The following is a 16,999-nucleotide window of genomic DNA, read 5'->3' as shown; positions in this document are numbered from 1 at the left end:
TTTATTTGTTTTAGACCACTATTCTTAATTTATTATTTCACTACCTAACGTGTTGCTATTGACATCCAGTATCTCTATCAGTGATTGAATATCAGTGAGTGTATTTCTAGCAGATCCAAAATCAAATTAGTAAAATACATTTCATGTGGAAATTCATGTTTTTTACGGTTTGTGATTAGTTTTAAGAAGTGACGGCTTTAATAAAACTAAAAGTCAACACTGTAGTCAGCGACTACCCTTATTTTGAAAAAACAGGGCGGAAACTGAACATTTGTTCCCTCTCATTTGACACCAGCTTCCAGCAACAAAGATTCTGATGTCAGGAGCTGATGGTTTTAGTATTCGACAATGAACAGTTTCCAGTTTTGTGAACAAATCTTTTGATTTCACGTTAAGTCTTCACCACATTAGTGCGGGTACATGAGTTCACTGATAAAATCCCTTTACTGCCTTACTTCATATTTAATAAATAACAGCGGGCTGCTTGAGTTTGCATCATTAATTGTCCTTAAATGTAAAACGAATGCGTGCTACACGGTGCCATATCTGGAAACACTGTAGGAATAACAAAATACAATATGGTCTTTATAGTCCAAATGCGTCAACTTTAACATGAATCAGATAACTCTGGACTTGACATCAGATTTCAGTGCTCTTCGGATACCTGTGTTCACCTATTGACGGTTGTCTGACCCCTGCTGGCTCTCTTTGTTATTACGCTGTATGCAGAACTCATGACAGGGCAAATCCGAGGAAGTTCAATACTAAATTGTCCTAGAAAGTACTGCATGAAATAAGATTAAAATAACAACATTCACATTTAATTTAAAGCGATGTTACAGTCTCTGGTAAACAACTACTGGCCAATATTTATGTATCAATTTAGAAACACAAAAATAATGAAATCAATGCTTGTCCTTTATACTTTCTGTGATGTTTTGCAAAGATTACACGAGGTTCAGCATCTAAACAACAATTGATCTTCGCAACGTCAATCTTTTCAATCAATGTTAATAAGATGTACATGTTCACAAAAGTGTTTTTGATAGTGAAGAAATAATCAAGGGCACATGTATTAGAAGCGGTTGTAAGCGCCCCTCTGCAGGGCAGGCTGGGCTCCACCCTGCTGCAGCTGCTGGCGGAGCTGTTGGGAGTATGGATCCTCCAGGGATTTCACTGACACTGTCATCTTGGGTCCAGTTTTCCACTCTATGCCACTCTCATCCACGACAGAGGCTTCCACTGTGACAGTGTGAGTACCCAGGATAGAGAAATTCAGCAAGAACTGGTTGCTAAAGTAGTCGTTGTGGGGTTCTACTCGCTGCTCAATCTCATTCGTTTTAGAATCTAGAGGAATCTGAATGGTTGAAAAAACAAAATGATATGTAGCTGTGGTCAACGGGCTTATATACAGTAGATTATGACTTTTAAATTTTAGCTTTAGTAAATGAAACAAAGAATAATTTCTAAATATATGTATGCAAACCATCTGAACATAATAAGAAAAAGATGATGGCTTATACCTTGTAGTCAGGCACAGTCTTGCTCTGGAGAACTGAAGTGACATTAAGACAGACAGACTGGATCTTCCTGAAGAGTCCTGGTGTTGAGCCATGCTGCACCACCCCCTCCACCTTTAAAGTCAGCTGTTGAGTGTTCTGCACTGGGATCGGCTCACTTGGTGTTCGAGGGGATGGAGAGAGGGCCAGCTGGCAGAAATAAAACACAAACTATAACCCCAATCCAAACACAGTTGGAAAGATGCGTCAAATGTAAATGAAAAACGGAATGAAATGTGTTCACATATGGCTTTGTCTTTGTATGATACAGCTCCTTTGTGGATTGCACAGTGAAACAATGTTCACAGACAGTGAAAACTGTGATTTCTGCAAGTGTTCCTGAGCCCTTGCAATGATGTCCAGTACAGAATCACGCCTGTTTTTAATGCAGTGCTGCCTGAGGGCCACACGCATGGATGATCACACGCATCCAGTTTTGACCTTCGGCTTTGTCCCTTGCTCACAGAGATTCCTCCTGATTCTCTGACTCTTTTGATGATATTATAGACTGTGGGATCTTCAAAGTCTTCACAATTTTATGTTTTTCTGAAATTGTTCCACAATTTTTAGATGGTTAGTCTCAGATTGGTAAACCTCTGCCCATCTCTAGATTCGAGAGCCTCTGCCTCTCTGATGCTCCTTTTATTTATTTTTTTATTAACATTTACACATTGCCCCTAACTTTTTGAATTGGGGTTGTATTATGAGAACTAATTAATACTATTTACAGTTGTACGTGCTGCACTGTCTGCCATGTTAAACTGATAACAGAATGTATAAATAATATGTTTTGTCCATCATTATTTTTGAACTGTATGTGAGCTTTTGTTATTAGTTAATGTGAGCTTGCAAAACAGTGCACTGTGGCACTTATGTCACTGAAAATCTTGTCCCTGTAGTGAGCTAGTGCATTAAAAGGAATAGTTGGACATTTTAGAAAATGTCCATTTTCACTTTCTTGCTGAGAGATGAAAAGATTTCCACCACTGTCAGTTCACTGAGTGTGGAAACCAGTATATGTAGCCAAGAAACAGTCACACACCCATAAATTCACAGCATGTTGTTGTAATACTTTGGTTTTTGGACAGCAGTAGTTCCATAATGAATTACCTTTATGCTTGTTGACTGAAGCTTTTGGAAGAAGTACCTCTGGTAAGACAGTGGGACTTTGAGCAAAGCTATGACAGCATCACAAAGACAACTTGTGTGCTGGAAAATAAAACAAAGCAAAAAAAACAACAGATTCACAGAAGTGGCCACGAATGATATCAGCAGAACAAGCTTAACTTAGCAAATATTGTGCAGTGTTTATATAACAATACATAAAATAGAATTTTTATAACCATTGTGTTTTGTAAAGCTCAACTGTAAACATATGCAAACTTGATGATCACCAGATTTACCAGATGGGAAACAGGAGGGTGTTTCTTGGTGAGGCCCTCTACTTCCTCTAGTACGCGGCTGAAGACTGACACCATCCGTCGCTCATATTCACTTTCTGTTTGCAGTGAACCCAGTGTGCCATACTCCTGAAAACTAGATCACGGAATATGAGGACAATATGTTTCAGTCAAATGTAGTCATGGGATGTGTGTTGTGGCAAAACACTTAAATAAAAACAATAAAAACCTCACATACAAAGAACTGTGAAAATATAAGTTATATAAGTTACAATTATTCCTATTATAGTGACACGTTTCTTGAAAAACACCTAGTACACATCTTCAATTTGCCCCAATGAAAGAATGAAGCTGTTTTACTGTATAACATTTTCTCATATGTTCAGAAACATAAAATAGAATACAGTTAATCCTAAAATAGATTACATTACCACATCTCCAAAAAACAAACAAAAGCAAAACAGCAACAACAAAAAACACCAGATCAAATCCATTCTCTCACCTGGCTGCCTGTGGATCCAGTATCAGTGCCTCAATTACGTAGGAGACAAGCAAACAGCTTTGCTGTTGTCTGGACAGACAGTTAAAGGAAGAATGACCAACTTTAAAGACAGAAGGACCTGAAGCAGAGAAATCTCAGTTGTCTCATGAATACTATTAGAATAATGTCTCTAGGGCATGTTAAAGGATACAGCTCAACGTTGCGAAGAGTGGCATAGTCAGCATCAAACGAAGACTGGTGTAAATCAGCGTAGCGAGCAGCAAGACGTCGAAACTCATCCATGCAAACCTTCATCTGGAAAAAAAAAACAATTAGAGCAGCAGTTACGACAGTGTGAGGACAATTATTCTTTTTAGATAAACAAAACTGGGACAGTTAAAGTTTTACCCGGTGCCGCTAGCTGCCGGATTTTGCGCTACACCTGGGGATTTTACCATGCATTTACAATTTCCTTCAGGGCATTTGAAACAATCCACCTTGCAGCCAAAATCAGTTTACAATTTAATGCCCCAATGTTCACTTAGGCCCCGGTAAGTATTTGTCTTAGGGCACTAATACTGTTAGTCTGCAGCCTGGCTGTCCTGTATACACAGAAGTTTAGCATTTTACCTGCATGGAAATGCGGCCACAACGCTGCAACTCATTGCCCGAGGTGAGGGCGATACTGGTGGCGATGGCAGGAGGAGGGCTGGTTTTCAGGCTGTTGCAGGTGCAAATAAGCTGTGACAGAGCTTGCAGTGTGTCGATCCGCAGCTTAATGAATTCACACTGGAATGTAAGCGGGCTCTGAGGAGTGCTAGCAGCCTGGAGGGAAGGGTTAATCAGATAAATGAGCTTAAAAATCACAACTAAATTAAAACTGAAGTATTGTTGGGTTGACCTAACAAGATACAGTCAGTCATATTAAATAAGATGATTAATTAGCAATCTCTAATTCTGTGAAATTAGCTTCAGTAGGAATTCTCTCTCAATCAGCAGCTTTATGCATCCTGTCACTAGTGTAAGAGGAGCTGTGTTAATGTTTTTTGACAAGCAGACGCCTGGCAGTTAACTGACTGTGAGAGAGGCGATGCCCTTTTGGTAGGAGCGCAGTCCCTCTGCAATGGCGCTCATGGCTCCACTGTAGTCTTTATCCTCCACGTGATTCAGGCACTGCTCTGCCTGGGAAAACTCCTTCAGGCTGTTCAACCAGGAGTAAAAGTGCTCTGATGCCACACGGGTCCGCAGGCTTTGGTACAGCTCGCTGGAGAACTCATGGCATCCCTACAGATTAATAGTAATTATTAGTGACAATGATTAATAACAATGTTTCCACTCTAATGAATAGATGCTTGTGCCTAGGTGAACCTATACCCGTTCTAACACTCTTGATGGCTAAACAGTCCTAAAGCACAGATCTAGGTTTTCATTTTTGTGGTTCAAACCAAACTAGTTTAGCTAGTTTAGGTCAGAGATCAAAGACATAACATAAATTTATTTTGATCCTATGATAAATTGATAAATTGTACAGATTGATGTTTGGTAGTGTGGGTCACGAACAAGTAGTTGCTAATACCATGCGTGAAGCTTGGCGTGCGATGCGGTAGACTGTCCAGCCATTAGCACCATTCTCCAGCTGCTGTTTGATTACAGTCTTCACTTCAGCTGACAGAGACGACTGGCTAGCAACAAAAATCACTGTTGCCAGGGAAACCTACATCATCCCACCCGTGGGAGAGACAGGTGTTACAATCCAAAAATCACAGATAAAAAGGCAATAATATGAGTGAGTGCAATGTCGGCTGTGAGCAGTCAGAGCTGTTCTGATTCATGCACAATTGCTTACCAGAAGCTCTTGCTGCTTGTCAGTAGAGGAGCTAGTGACCACTCTGTAGAGGTCCATCAGATCTCCCAGCATACCATCACCCAGTACTGGCAGGCGGGTGGTGATGGATGCAAGAGCGTGGCACATTAGAACACGAGAGGGGTCGCAGGATAAATGGAGCTGGCCAAGCAGGAACTCCACAACTGACTGACTGAGATGGGGTCGACTTTTAAGCAGCCTAACCAATGAGGTGAGGACTGTCTAGGGTTGAATAAAAAGGAAGTAAGAAAGTTATTACTGTGTTATAACACTCATAGAAATCATTATTACACCCAGGGGGTGGATGGCTGCAAAAGGAGATGTTTTTGGGTCAGTAGCTCAGTTGGTTGAGTGGCCGCCCACTGATCATAGGGTCGGAGGTTCACGCCCCACTCACGCCCCACATGTCGAAGTGTCCCTGGGCAAAACACTGAACCCCCAACAGCCCATCCCAATTCCCAGGAACACAGTGCCAGTCCACAGCCCGGTAGAAAATGGGAAGGCATCCACCAGGAAGGGCATCGGGCATAAAAACTGTGCTAAATCAACATGCAGCGATTGGTAACAAAAGTATTGAGTATTGTCCTGATGTTTTCACCTTTTGGTTATGATGTCTTACCTTGAGTGTAGCCTGGGCACTGGGGCTGCTGTCCTGACTGCAAAGCATCAGAAGGGACTCCACGCCTATAACAGTGTCCTGCTCCAACTGTACAATATCTGGGAAAAGAAATTCACACAACAGCCCTTAGCTTTGCAACAACAGCAAACAATAGTGGGATGTAACCAATAAGCAATTTGCATATGAGGAATCCCTAAAATGGTGCATTACTAACAGCACCTAACCTTTTTCTGAACAGGAAATGGCAATGTTGGAAAGCACTATAACCCCATGAGCAGCCACTGCCAGGTTGCTGTGGTAACAGCATTCTTGTGCCAGTTTAACCAGGTCAGTGAGCCGTGGGGGAACAGAAGATCCACCTGAGAGAAATGATTTACAGAATACAGATCAGTTCAGCGTGTTTCCCATTCTTACAATATAAATAACACAACTGGCAACTTGAAACTGAAGCCTAAAGTTACTACCTGTTGGGTTACTAAAATACTGTTTGATTGCGATTGTTCCAGAAAGGGTGGAAAGTACAGCCAACATGCCCAGCTTCAAACTGTTGTAAGGGCTAGTCAGGGCACACTCACACAGGGTCTGCAGGTATAAACACATCAATATTAACTAAAGGTTTACAACCATCATGAAGAAAATCCTGCAGCGAACTTTAATAAACTCCACCTGAGTGTTTTCTCTGATCCAAAGATGAGGAGCCTTATAAGCCAAGAGCTTGAGGTCATTAATTGCAAGTCTCTTCACAGCTTTTCTTGGATCATCTTTGAGATACTGTAGGAGAAGCTGCAACTGTTTGAATAAGGAATACCAAAAAAGTTATCATCATTTTTGTTTACATGCTACAAAAGGTACAATAACCACAATAAGCTGTAACTCTGTCGTGGTCGCTACCTGCTTGGGGATATCAATGAGGGAAGAGGCAGCCAGCTGGGTAAAGGTGTGCAGGGTGACGATGACCATGGGGGTGGAGGGGTAAGAGTTGACCAATTGCTGTAGAAGCTCCCGGCTGCTGGAAGCTAAGCTCGCATCATGATGCATGTGCTGCAGCATAGGAATCAGCTTCAGTTTCAGATCCACAGGAGTGTCCAAACCTGAGGTTCGATTTACAGAGCAATAATATCATTTTGTGTAAAAGGCAAAATTAACATAACAACACCCACTTTTTGAAAACAAAGCTTTACTTGGCTACTGATGAGCAATTTAAGTGATTTCCATATTTTGTAAAATGCCTTACATTTTTACAGTGTACCACTTAGTGCTGACTTCAAATATCCAGATATTATTCCCTCACATGGCAATTCAATGGTTATTAGTTTGAAATGGGTTGTACTTATTTTGGTGAAATATAATGCTCATTTGTATTTAAAAAAAATATTATTTTTACACCATGTTATTTTAATCACCCATCTGAAACACAAATTCGTATTTTAATTTACAATAATTGCTGTAATAAATAATACAGTATTGCAAGCTTATTTACTTCAATGCTATTGATTAATGCTAATCACTAACATTTAAGGAGCTAAACTTGCATTATTTTGTACAGAAACTGCTTTCTATGCAAAGCAAAGATTTTACCTTGAATCATCTCGCTGACTTTGTTGCAAATCCCTGCTGCAAAATCTCTGAAAATTAGAAACAACATAAAAACTCCAAATGTTGCAACCGATCCCACATACTGCATTACAATTTTTGTTTAAGCAACAAATTCTCACTTTGACTGTGCAGAAAAGCTTGCAGCAGCAAATATGGCAGCTTCCACTTCTACATTGTCATGAGAGTCCAGACTTTGGCGAATACTGTGGTGGGCATTCTTCCTCTCGGGGATGATGGAGGCCAGACTACCCAGCATCCTGAACAGAGAGGACAGAAGCTGAATTATTTGTTGTAAGACACATAATTAGCATGTAGCTCATTAATTACCGACCTATCCAGTAGTACAGTATTATGACAGCCCAAACAAATTTATGAATTTGTTCCATTTTCATTACACATTATTACCTCAGTGTGATGGCTCTGGCCACAGGATCATTGCTATGAATGACAGAAAACACCCTTTTAACAAATTCATCCACATTGAGAATCTTCTCCAGGTGTTTCTCACTCTGTTGAGTTACTTTCAGCACACAAAGGCGTAGAAAGTTGTTCCTGAAAAGAGATAAGACGGGTTTCCATGACCAAAATGTTCTTTTGCCACAGTAAAACAAGTTTCACTGAACGTATGTCATATCTATGTTACTGATGCATATTTAGTTAAGTAATGGGATTGCTTTTATCGGAAATGAACACAGTTGTACACGGGGAACACAGTTGTGTTATGGATTGCTCCTTGGAAAAAACAAGTCATCTAAAGAAAGTTCTACATGACTTTTGAAAAATGTAAGGGGCATTTTCCCCATTTTCTAAAACTGCAGCCTTTAAACAGTCAATATTTAGTCCTTATTTTGTCCTGTTGTAGTCGGTGTAACAAACAAACAACATAGAAACAATAGTTATGACATTTATAATCAGCATAAAATTATAAAGCATGCATCCATACCCAAGTCTGAAGATGTCTGCTAATTTGAGAAATGCAGAGTTGATGAGGATGGGGAAAGGGTACTTCTGGAAAAGTTTGGGAAAGAGCACCACAGCCTCACACTGCTCACCCAGCTTCCCCGACCGCAACCCTGGAAATTAGGACATTTCACTTGTCACAACGAGTTCGGGACATGTCATCGGATCACCAAATCAGACAATACACGTTCACAAGCTCAGACTACAATCGCAGAGAACCGTATGCTAAGCCGTTAGCGGGCAAGCTAACACACCTTTGTCTAACTCCATTAGAGCGGAATTGGCGTCGAGTTCTTGTTCCCCATAGCAAGCTTCTGATAAGAATGTGCGCGCAGTCGAAAGAGACATGATTATTTCGTTTTTTCAACTGAAACAAAGTGATTTACATCATCTATTAGCTTTTTGGTATCTCAATGTATAGGCGACAACACACTCAAACCCGTCCATACAAAACTAATACTTCCGGGCTACGCGTTTGTTTTTCAAAATAAAGCATCTGCTATTACAGTATGTAAAGGAAAGAACATCTTCAGAGCTTCTTTGCTTTTTTGATAGCATATTGTGTATATGTTTCAATTCATAATTCCTAATGCCGGTACCCTTAACAATCTCTAAAGCTTCCTATACAAATACAGCTGTGGGAATATGTAATAATGTTGAATGTAAAGCGGCTGCGCGAAGGAGGCGGATGTGGGAACGTTGCCCGTGAGGAAGTCGCCGTTTCGACCAATGGTAGAGAGCAACGCAAGTTTAGCGGGGGATTCAGTCCCTGCGTGCAGCCGATCTGTTCGCGGGAAAGACAACCACTTGCAGCACGGAAACAAAGACCACCAGCCAACGATCTGACAAGCTTTTCGGCATTAATAAAACCATTTCAGATCTTCGGGTGTTCTGCTGCAGTGCAGGGATGCTTTTCCGCTCCATTGTTGACAGGGGAGTGGGCAAACGGAGGCAGAATGGTGAGTGTTATGGAGTGCTTTGAGTGGGGCATTGTGCTCAGCTAAGAATGGATTGAACAAGCTGACATGCACATCATTATAAAGGATCTGTTTTATGTCTGGAGGACAGCATTACACCTGGATGACACTGCTTGCATTACTCTACAGTTGGATCTTTGGTCGTATAATGTATCCGATGCTATGGCGGTAAAAACTTTGTTACGTTAACAAAGTACCGCGAGTTTGAAAAGGTTAGCTAACCCACTAATTGCTAGTGTTCTTGTTCCTCGTTGCTTATAGTTCCCCCCGTAAAGTCATAAAGAGTACTTTTCACTAAAAAGCATAGTAAAAAGTACTTTAATGGAACGTGATCAAATTCGGTAAACATAGTGCTCATATCTTTTACTGCATTGGAAAGTACTATTGCCACACCACACATTACAAATATTTGACTTAAAAGTGCAAAACCATTAGCATATTTGATTTCACTTATGCATCAATGCTTTTTTAAATATTTCTTCTCAATTATAGTTGTTTATACAGAATATTTTTAAGTACTTATTTGCTCTTGTAGCCTATAGCTTAATCTACAACAATGCATCTTTTTCAGTGAATTGTGAAACTGGAAGGGTATGAATAATCTGTAATGTCTTAGGTTCTATTATGTCTTATTTATACATTTCTACATAACAAGGTTCGTTATGTGCTATAATATTATAACATTGTCCTAATAATAAGTAACTACATAAGGTTAATACAGTAAAACAGAATAATACCACCTGTTAACACAGTTGAGTAGACTTCAACAGAATGGAATATCTGAGTTGAGTACTCAGATATTATAGTACAGGATGTTATTAAATCTCCCACTTTCTGCACAGCTCTCCCTGCAGATACTCTGCCCAGGTACCCTCTGAACTCGTTGCTGCAAGGTTACCAGTGTGTCCGCCATGACGAACACATTTCCTATGGGAACATGGGTGACTCAGTGCCACCATTTGGTCTGGCTTTCTCCTCTGGTAAGCCACCTGCATTTTAATGTCAGATCATATGCATCAAAGCATTTGGCCGCTGTTATTTATCTGACTAAATGGCATGTACCTCCTCTCTCATCTGTCTTCAGCCAAGGACCTGCGAAATGTCCTAGCAGCAGCTAATGAGGAAGGGATTGTTAGGATCTATAACACTGAGAATCGAGACAACCCGGTTCTTAAAGGTTTGTGTAGAGACCATTTTCATTCACTTGTCCTGACCATCACAAAAAATGACTAATGGTCTGTAAACTTTGCAGAATGGCTGGCTCATGAGAATGCTGTCTTTGATATAGCCTGGGTACCAGGAGAGCTTCAATTGGTGCGTACAAAGTCACTCCATTGTCAATCAGGTTTTCACTCCCTATTATTTAGTTTTGTTTTAAAGTGCTACTGATGGTATGCTTCCTCGTAAATTTTCATTATTATTATTTTGCTTCACATAAAATACACTTTGCGCTCTTGATGTATCATCTCAGGTGACTGCTGCTGGTGATCAGATGGCGAGGCTCTGGGATGTAAAGTCAGGAGACATGCTGGGTAGCTTCAAGGGCCACCTCTGCAGTCTCAAATCTGTTTCATTCATGCCAGAGGAGAATGGTATATCATATACAGTACATGAGCAAATAAATTTAAGTTTTCTGTTGTCTCATAAAGGTCATTAGAAAATATTGTGGCAATAGTGTCAAACTTACATCATTCAATATATTGAAACTGGATGAAGGTACTTTTTTTTTATCCACTAAATGTTCAGTATAACATGCATAAATCCTATTTAATTGTCATAGAAAATTACAAGAATAGAAACTTTACCATTTCATTACTACTAAGTTTTGAAATAGTACTAGATTTTAAATTGGCGTGTGCATACAAGGTGAGATTCTTTATTTGAATAGCATATCCAACATCTTAATTCATTATTTTGTCCTATTTTCAATAGCCGTGTTCTGCACTGGAGCCAGAGATGGAAATATTATGGTCTGGGACACCAGGTGTAGCAAAAAAGGTATTTCTTAGTTTGCATTTACAGTGTGAAGCTTTCTTCTTGTTATTCCTCTTAATCATACTGTGTTTTCTTCTAAGATGGTTTCTACAGACAAGTAAAACAGATCAGTGGAGCTCATAATAAAGCAGAGACAAACCCTCCCTCTAAAACCAAGAAGAGACGGGGCAGCACGCGTGGGATGGCTCCCAGTGTGGTGAGTTTCCTTAGTAGCTGAACCTGCTTATTTAAATAAAGACTAAAGTTGCAGAGACATGGTTAATTGATCTCTTTTGCAGGATACCCAGCAGAGCGTCACAGTGGTATTGTTTCGGGACCAACACACCCTTATATCCTCAGGGGCTGTTGATGGGTAAGAAACCACTGGTATTTGTTACTAACATGCAGCCAGTCATTGTGAAATCACTGTTGGTGTGACCAGATTGGGATCATTGCCTTTCTTTATCATTCATGCTCATCAGAGTAATCAAGATGTGGGATCTAAGAAAGAACTACACTGCACACCATCAGGATCCCGTTCCACTGCAGACGTATGCATACCCGGGTTCTTGTATGCGCATGCGACTGGGTTAGTTCTACACTCTATTTGGAATCTCATATTTTCCTGCAGTTAAATGCCAATGATAACAAAATAAGCTGAATATTGATTTGTTTGTTACAGGGTATTCTGGACTTGTCCTGGACTCCACAAGATCCAATGTCATGTGTAATTGCACTGATGATAATATCTACATGTTTAATGTCAGTGGAATAAAAACATCTCCAGGTAAATAAAAGCTCAGAGTACACATTTTGTGTGTCTGGGCCATTTTAAGCATTTTCTAGCTTATCTTTAAGTGTTATTACCATTGTTTGTCACTAGATGGCGCAGCAAACTATGTCCTGTACTTAACTATTGTAGGGTGGAGAGAGTGAAGCAACAGAGTCATGTTAGGTACATGGGGAAACATGGCTATGCGTTTCGTACTTGTACAAATTTCTTTTAATATCTAATAACTATTGCAAAGTGGGGTTCATGGGGACTGTTAGACTACACCGGTAACCCACTGAACTGTACCTGAATGCATCACACACATCGTCATAATGATGATGTACGTTTTCTTCCACAGTGGCGGTTTTCAGTGGTCACCAGAACTCCTCATTTTATATTAAGTCCACAATTAGCCCTGATGATCAGTTCTTGGCCAGTGGCTCAAGTGATAATCACACATACATCTGGAAGGTAACATTGATATTTTATTTGGCCATAATATGAGAAATTTGTTTTGTTTATCTTTCAGTATGATTAGGAGTAGTGTGTTGAAGGTGTTTTTCTAATTGTTGGATTTTAGATCTCTAATCCTCAACAACCTCCCACGATGCTTCAAGGGCATAGTGAAGAAGTGACATCTGTTTCATGGTGCCCAACAGACTTCACTAAGGTAAAACAGCAAAGTTTAATAGTTTACCACTTCTGGAAAAACTCCAAGAATTTAAAACTACTTACAGCTAGCTGTGTGGTCTCCATCCTCTTCCCTGAGGCAGGCGTTTTTGTCTTTTGAGCACTTGTCCAGGAAAATTAATTTAATCTCTGCATAATGTCTACTGCTCTGTTGGCAGATTGCTTCCTGTTCGGATGATCACACTGTAAGGATCTGGAGGCTTCACCGTGAAATGGATAGTACAGAGTCTGCAGTGGGAGAAGCTAACCTTGTGGGCTGGGCACGTCCTAAGTCCCCCAGAAGTACATATTTTACCTACATTACCATGTTTGCTCCTAGTAAACTGACATAAACTCCCATTTTTCTAACTTGTTTTTCTGCCATTTCTATTTTTGCCAGAAAAACTAACAGCAACTTTTTTTTGTCTCTTTTTTTTGTTATGCATCCTAACTATCTAAAAATATATAAGCTACTTCATACCTCTCTGATCTCTTACACTTGAATACAAAAAATTGTCAAAATACTAATTATGTTAAATCCAAACTAACAAAGGTTTGCTTCATTTGTTAAGAGACTACAGTCAGAGCTGAGACAACACCTGCTAAAACCCAGAGGACCGAGAGTCTTGGAGGCCTGACCTCACCCCGGCTAGCTGTCTGTGCTCCCAGTGGAGCTGCCCTACCTCTGCCCTCCAGCACTACATCACCTATCCAGTCTCAGGATGCAAATGCTGCTGCAGTTCGCCAGAGAACACCATCTTCAATCAAGCAGTGGCTATCACCAAGCCAAGGATCTCCTGGTCAGATCACCCCTCCTCTCCGCAGGGTACTGAGCCTGTGTCCCCAGGCCCTGAAAAGCAGCACCTCTCCCCCAGAACGACGGGTTAAACGCAGGCTGGAAACTTGTGATGATGCATCTGCAGTATGTGAGGGTGCAGAGCAGTGTGACTGTGTTACTGAAATTTACCCTGTGGCAAAGCGAAGCCGGGGCCTATCTGGCATCTGCTGTCCTGTTCAGGAGAGCCAGGTACAAAGTGAATGTCACACAGAGGACAAGCAAGCCTCATCTACACATACTGGCAAGGAGAATTTCTCCCCTAGAAGAATGGACTGGTTGTCTGTGATGGGCCAAAAAATGAGAAAAGGTCAAGGAAGCCCAAGTACACCAAGAAGTCCCAGTTCCTCTAAGAAACAAGAGGGCAAGGCACCAGTTTCACCAGTAAGTACAGGACTTCCTACATTCATAAGTGAAGTCACTCGAACAATGAAGCTGTTTTAGATCATTGCTTTTGGCATTTTGGGAAATATGCAACTCTCATATCGACAATGCAGCAGCTATGGTTAGCTTCCCTTAGACCACTAACATATAACACATTTAATTCCTTAAAATTGTCCTATATTTGGATAGACATTCACTTAATGTTGAACTTTTTAGGTGCATCGGTAGCATTTGCTTATTTGACAGTAGAGCTAGAGAAATAATTGTATTGTGCCTGTGCAGTGTTATTAAGGCTGTGCTTTATTTTCAATTACACAGAATGTTGCAGGCCTACAAAATCTGGATCACTATTGTATCTTCATTCAAAGTCACTGAATGAGAAAAACAGATAATTTTTAATTAAGGTGTATCACTCCTCATCAGTACTAATGTTTAAAGTTATGCTTTATATCTATTGAGACAAATATGGCAGTTTACCTTTTTTGTTGTTGTTTTTCAGACAGTGCACTCACCACAAACCTTGAAGAAAATCTCCATGTATTTCACCAGAAGGCCTCTGGAGTGACCTACTTAACCAGTGACTCTGTGGAAAATACTTGTGCAAAATGTTTTATTTTGGCTTTTTAAGGGCGACCCAAAGCCTCTAAGAGCACATGTTTATGTCCAGATTACATGAACCTGAACTGCACAGAGACAGACAAATAACTGTCCTTTGATTAGTTATTGCCGGAGTTTTCACATCTAAAGTCGGAAGTCACTGGCTTTCGGATTGTACCTTCAGGGGTAGCCACAGCGGAACATGTTCCGCACATTGATTTGGCATGTTTTTTTGTTGTTGTTTTGTTTTTTTGGTTTTCCCTCAATACGCCAGATGCCCTTCCTGCTGCAACCCTCCCATTTTTTTTTAAACTGTGGTTGGGGAACCACACCTGGGCGGGGCCACACCTGGTGGGGTGGGATTCAAACCCATGGCCTTCTGCATCCCAACCCAGTGCTCTACCACTAAGCCACCAGGCCCCCTTCACATCTAAAGAGGCTGCTTTTAATTAGCTCTGGCTTTTTTAGAGGTACAATACTGCTAACACAATATACTGGTGCTGTACAGAATGCTGAGAAATTATATTGCATGTTGATGAGTAAATATTTAATTTTACTCAAATTTGACAACTCTAGGAGATTCATTAATGTTGAATATAAGAGCACACATTTAAAAAAGTTATGTTATTCAGGAGATTGACCAGGTATTAATCCTTAAAGTGCAGAATTGTTTTTTTTTTTTTAATTTTAAAAAACATCAGGAAAAAAATTGTTCAGTTCAAATGTGATTCTTTTTATGAACTTTTCTAATATCAAAATTTAAGCTGGTCACAGAAGATCACGATACATTTATATCTTCATCTATTTTCATGCATCAGTTTGGTCTTTTCTTTATGCTTTAACCAAACATCTTGGAAAAAGTGTTTGTTTTTTTTTTCTTTCTTTTTCTTGAGCAAAGTTGTGTATATGTACAAAAAAACCAATGAACGCTTGGCTTATTTGTATTTAATTGACCTAAATTTGCGGCTGCTAAATTTTATTAAATTTAAAATTGCTTTCAGTGTGTGTGGAATATAATCAACTCCACATTATCAGTGTTATCCCTGTGTTAGTTTGGTTATTGTGACAGCAATGTAATTACTTTAATCATATACTGTAGTGATAGTATTGGTAGGGGAGAGCGTAGCCAGACAACACAGGATGGTGGTGTGTAAAATGACTCTGGTCGAGAGGAAGATGAAGAGGACTAAGGCAGAGCAGAGGACAAAGTGGTGGAAGTTAAGAAAGGAAGTATGTTGTGTTGCTTTCAGGGAGGAGCTTAGACAGACTCTGGGGGTCAGGAGGTGCTTCCAGATGACTAGACAACTATGTTGTGGTCAGTGGTCAGCTGGGAGGGTACTTGGTGTGTCATCAGGAAAGAGGAAAGTGAACAAGGAGTCTTGGTGGTGGAATGAGAAAGTTCAGGAGTGTATGCAGAGAAAGAGGTTGGCTAAGGAGAAGTGGGACACTAAGAGGACCGAAGAGTACAGGTAGATGCAGCATACGGTGAACAAAGAGCATGAGGACTTGTATGCTATGTATAGAAAGAGAGGTGGATTTGTCCAGGTTGTTGAGGCAGAGAGATGGGAAGGATGTGCAGCAGGTTAGCGTTATTAAACATAAGGATGGGAATGTATTGACAGGTGTCAGAAGTGTGATGGGAAGATGGAAGGAGAACTTTGAAGAGTACAATAGATGCAGTATTTGCTTTGAGGATGCTGATGGAGAAGTACAGACAGAGTCATAGGGAGTTGCATTGTGTCTTCGTAGATTTAAAGAAAACATAAGAGGAGCATAAGTGCCGAGACAGGAGCTGTGGTATTGTATGAGGAAGTCTGGAGTGGCAGAGAAGTATGTTAGAGTGGTGCAGGACATGTGTGAGAGCTGTAAGACAGTGGTGAGGTGTACTGTAGGTGAGATGGAGTAGTTCAAGGTGGAGGTGGGTCTGCATCAAGGATCGGCTCTGAGCCCCTATTGTTTGCTATAGTGATGGACAGGCTGACAGATGAGGTTAGACTGGAATCTCCATGGACTATGATGTTTGCAGATCACATTGTGATCTGTAATGAGAGCAGGGAGCAGGTGAAGGAAAATCTAGAAAGGTCTGCTCTGGAAAACGGAGGAATGAAGGTTAGCAGCAGTAAGACAGAATGGACAGAGGTAAAGAAGGTGCAGGACTTTGCTCTGAAGCACTGTCAATGCTTCAGAGCAACAGAGCGTGGAAAAGAGATGAAAAGGCAGGTGCAAGCAGGCTGGAACGGGTGAAAAAAAGTGTCAGGTGTGTTGTGTGATAAAAGAGTATCAGTGAGAATGAAAGGAAAGGTGTTGAAGAC

The 16,999-nt window shown here is 40.5% G+C and overlaps 2 protein-coding genes across 2 annotated transcripts; one reads left to right on the top strand and one right to left on the bottom strand.

Annotated features, from left to right (window-relative positions):
* Nucleotides 1–799: 799 nt before the first annotated feature.
* Nucleotides 800–9,062, bottom strand: ints7 (integrator complex subunit 7). The gene is made up of 20 exons (XM_067481430.1): nt 8,734–9,062; nt 8,463–8,592; nt 7,925–8,071; nt 7,639–7,776; nt 7,502–7,548; nt 6,815–7,014; nt 6,590–6,712; nt 6,388–6,505; nt 6,148–6,282; nt 5,924–6,021; nt 5,287–5,526; nt 5,017–5,154; nt 4,518–4,724; nt 4,071–4,265; nt 3,652–3,755; nt 3,462–3,530; nt 2,963–3,095; nt 2,670–2,768; nt 1,524–1,709; nt 800–1,357 (listed from the first exon to the last, which is right to left on the bottom strand). The coding sequence occupies exons 1-20, from the start codon at nt 8,825–8,827 to the stop codon at nt 1,076–1,078; spliced, it is 2,883 nt and encodes a 960-aa protein (XP_067337531.1). The 5' UTR covers nt 8,828–9,062; the 3' UTR covers nt 800–1,075.
* A 165-nt stretch (nt 9,063–9,227) lies between these two features.
* Nucleotides 9,228–15,774, top strand: dtl (denticleless E3 ubiquitin protein ligase homolog (Drosophila)). The gene is made up of 15 exons (XM_067481431.1): nt 9,228–9,438; nt 10,299–10,436; nt 10,541–10,633; nt 10,709–10,770; nt 10,928–11,048; nt 11,389–11,454; nt 11,532–11,647; nt 11,730–11,803; nt 11,913–12,019; nt 12,113–12,217; nt 12,561–12,673; nt 12,783–12,872; nt 13,051–13,174; nt 13,444–14,090; nt 14,590–15,774. The coding sequence occupies exons 1-15, from the start codon at nt 9,387–9,389 to the stop codon at nt 14,653–14,655; spliced, it is 1,974 nt and encodes a 657-aa protein (XP_067337532.1). The 5' UTR covers nt 9,228–9,386; the 3' UTR covers nt 14,656–15,774.
* Nucleotides 15,775–16,999: the final 1,225 nt, after the last annotated feature.

This window comes from Channa argus, chromosome 17 (assembly GCF_033026475.1).
Source record: "Channa argus isolate prfri chromosome 17, Channa argus male v1.0, whole genome shotgun sequence".
In the NCBI taxonomy this organism is placed as follows: Eukaryota; Metazoa; Chordata; class Actinopteri; order Anabantiformes; family Channidae; genus Channa; species Channa argus.
This window is presented reverse-complemented; position numbering and strand designations above follow the sequence as displayed.

Bases quoted from the DNA above. Each gene is read 5' to 3' on its own strand.
- ints7 (XM_067481430.1), bottom strand. From the start codon at position 8,827: ATGTCTCTTTCGACTGCGCGCACATTCTTATCAGAAGCTTGCTATGGG. The intron at 4,725-5,016 runs GTATTAGCAACT...ATTAATCTGTAG, and splicing joins CACGCCAAGCTTCACGCATG to GGATGCCATGAGTTCTCCAG. The intron at 3,096-3,461 runs GTGAGAGAATGG...TCCGTGATCTAG, and splicing joins CTGGATCCACAGGCAGCCAG to TTTTCAGGAGTATGGCACAC.
- dtl (XM_067481431.1), top strand. From the start codon at position 9,387: ATGCTTTTCCGCTCCATTGTTGACAGGGGAGTGGGCAAACGGAGGCAG. The intron at 10,634-10,708 runs GTTTGTGTAGAG...TAAACTTTGCAG, and splicing joins AGACAACCCGGTTCTTAAAG to AATGGCTGGCTCATGAGAAT. The intron at 11,804-11,912 runs GTAAGAAACCAC...CATGCTCATCAG, and splicing joins TCCTCAGGGGCTGTTGATGG to AGTAATCAAGATGTGGGATC.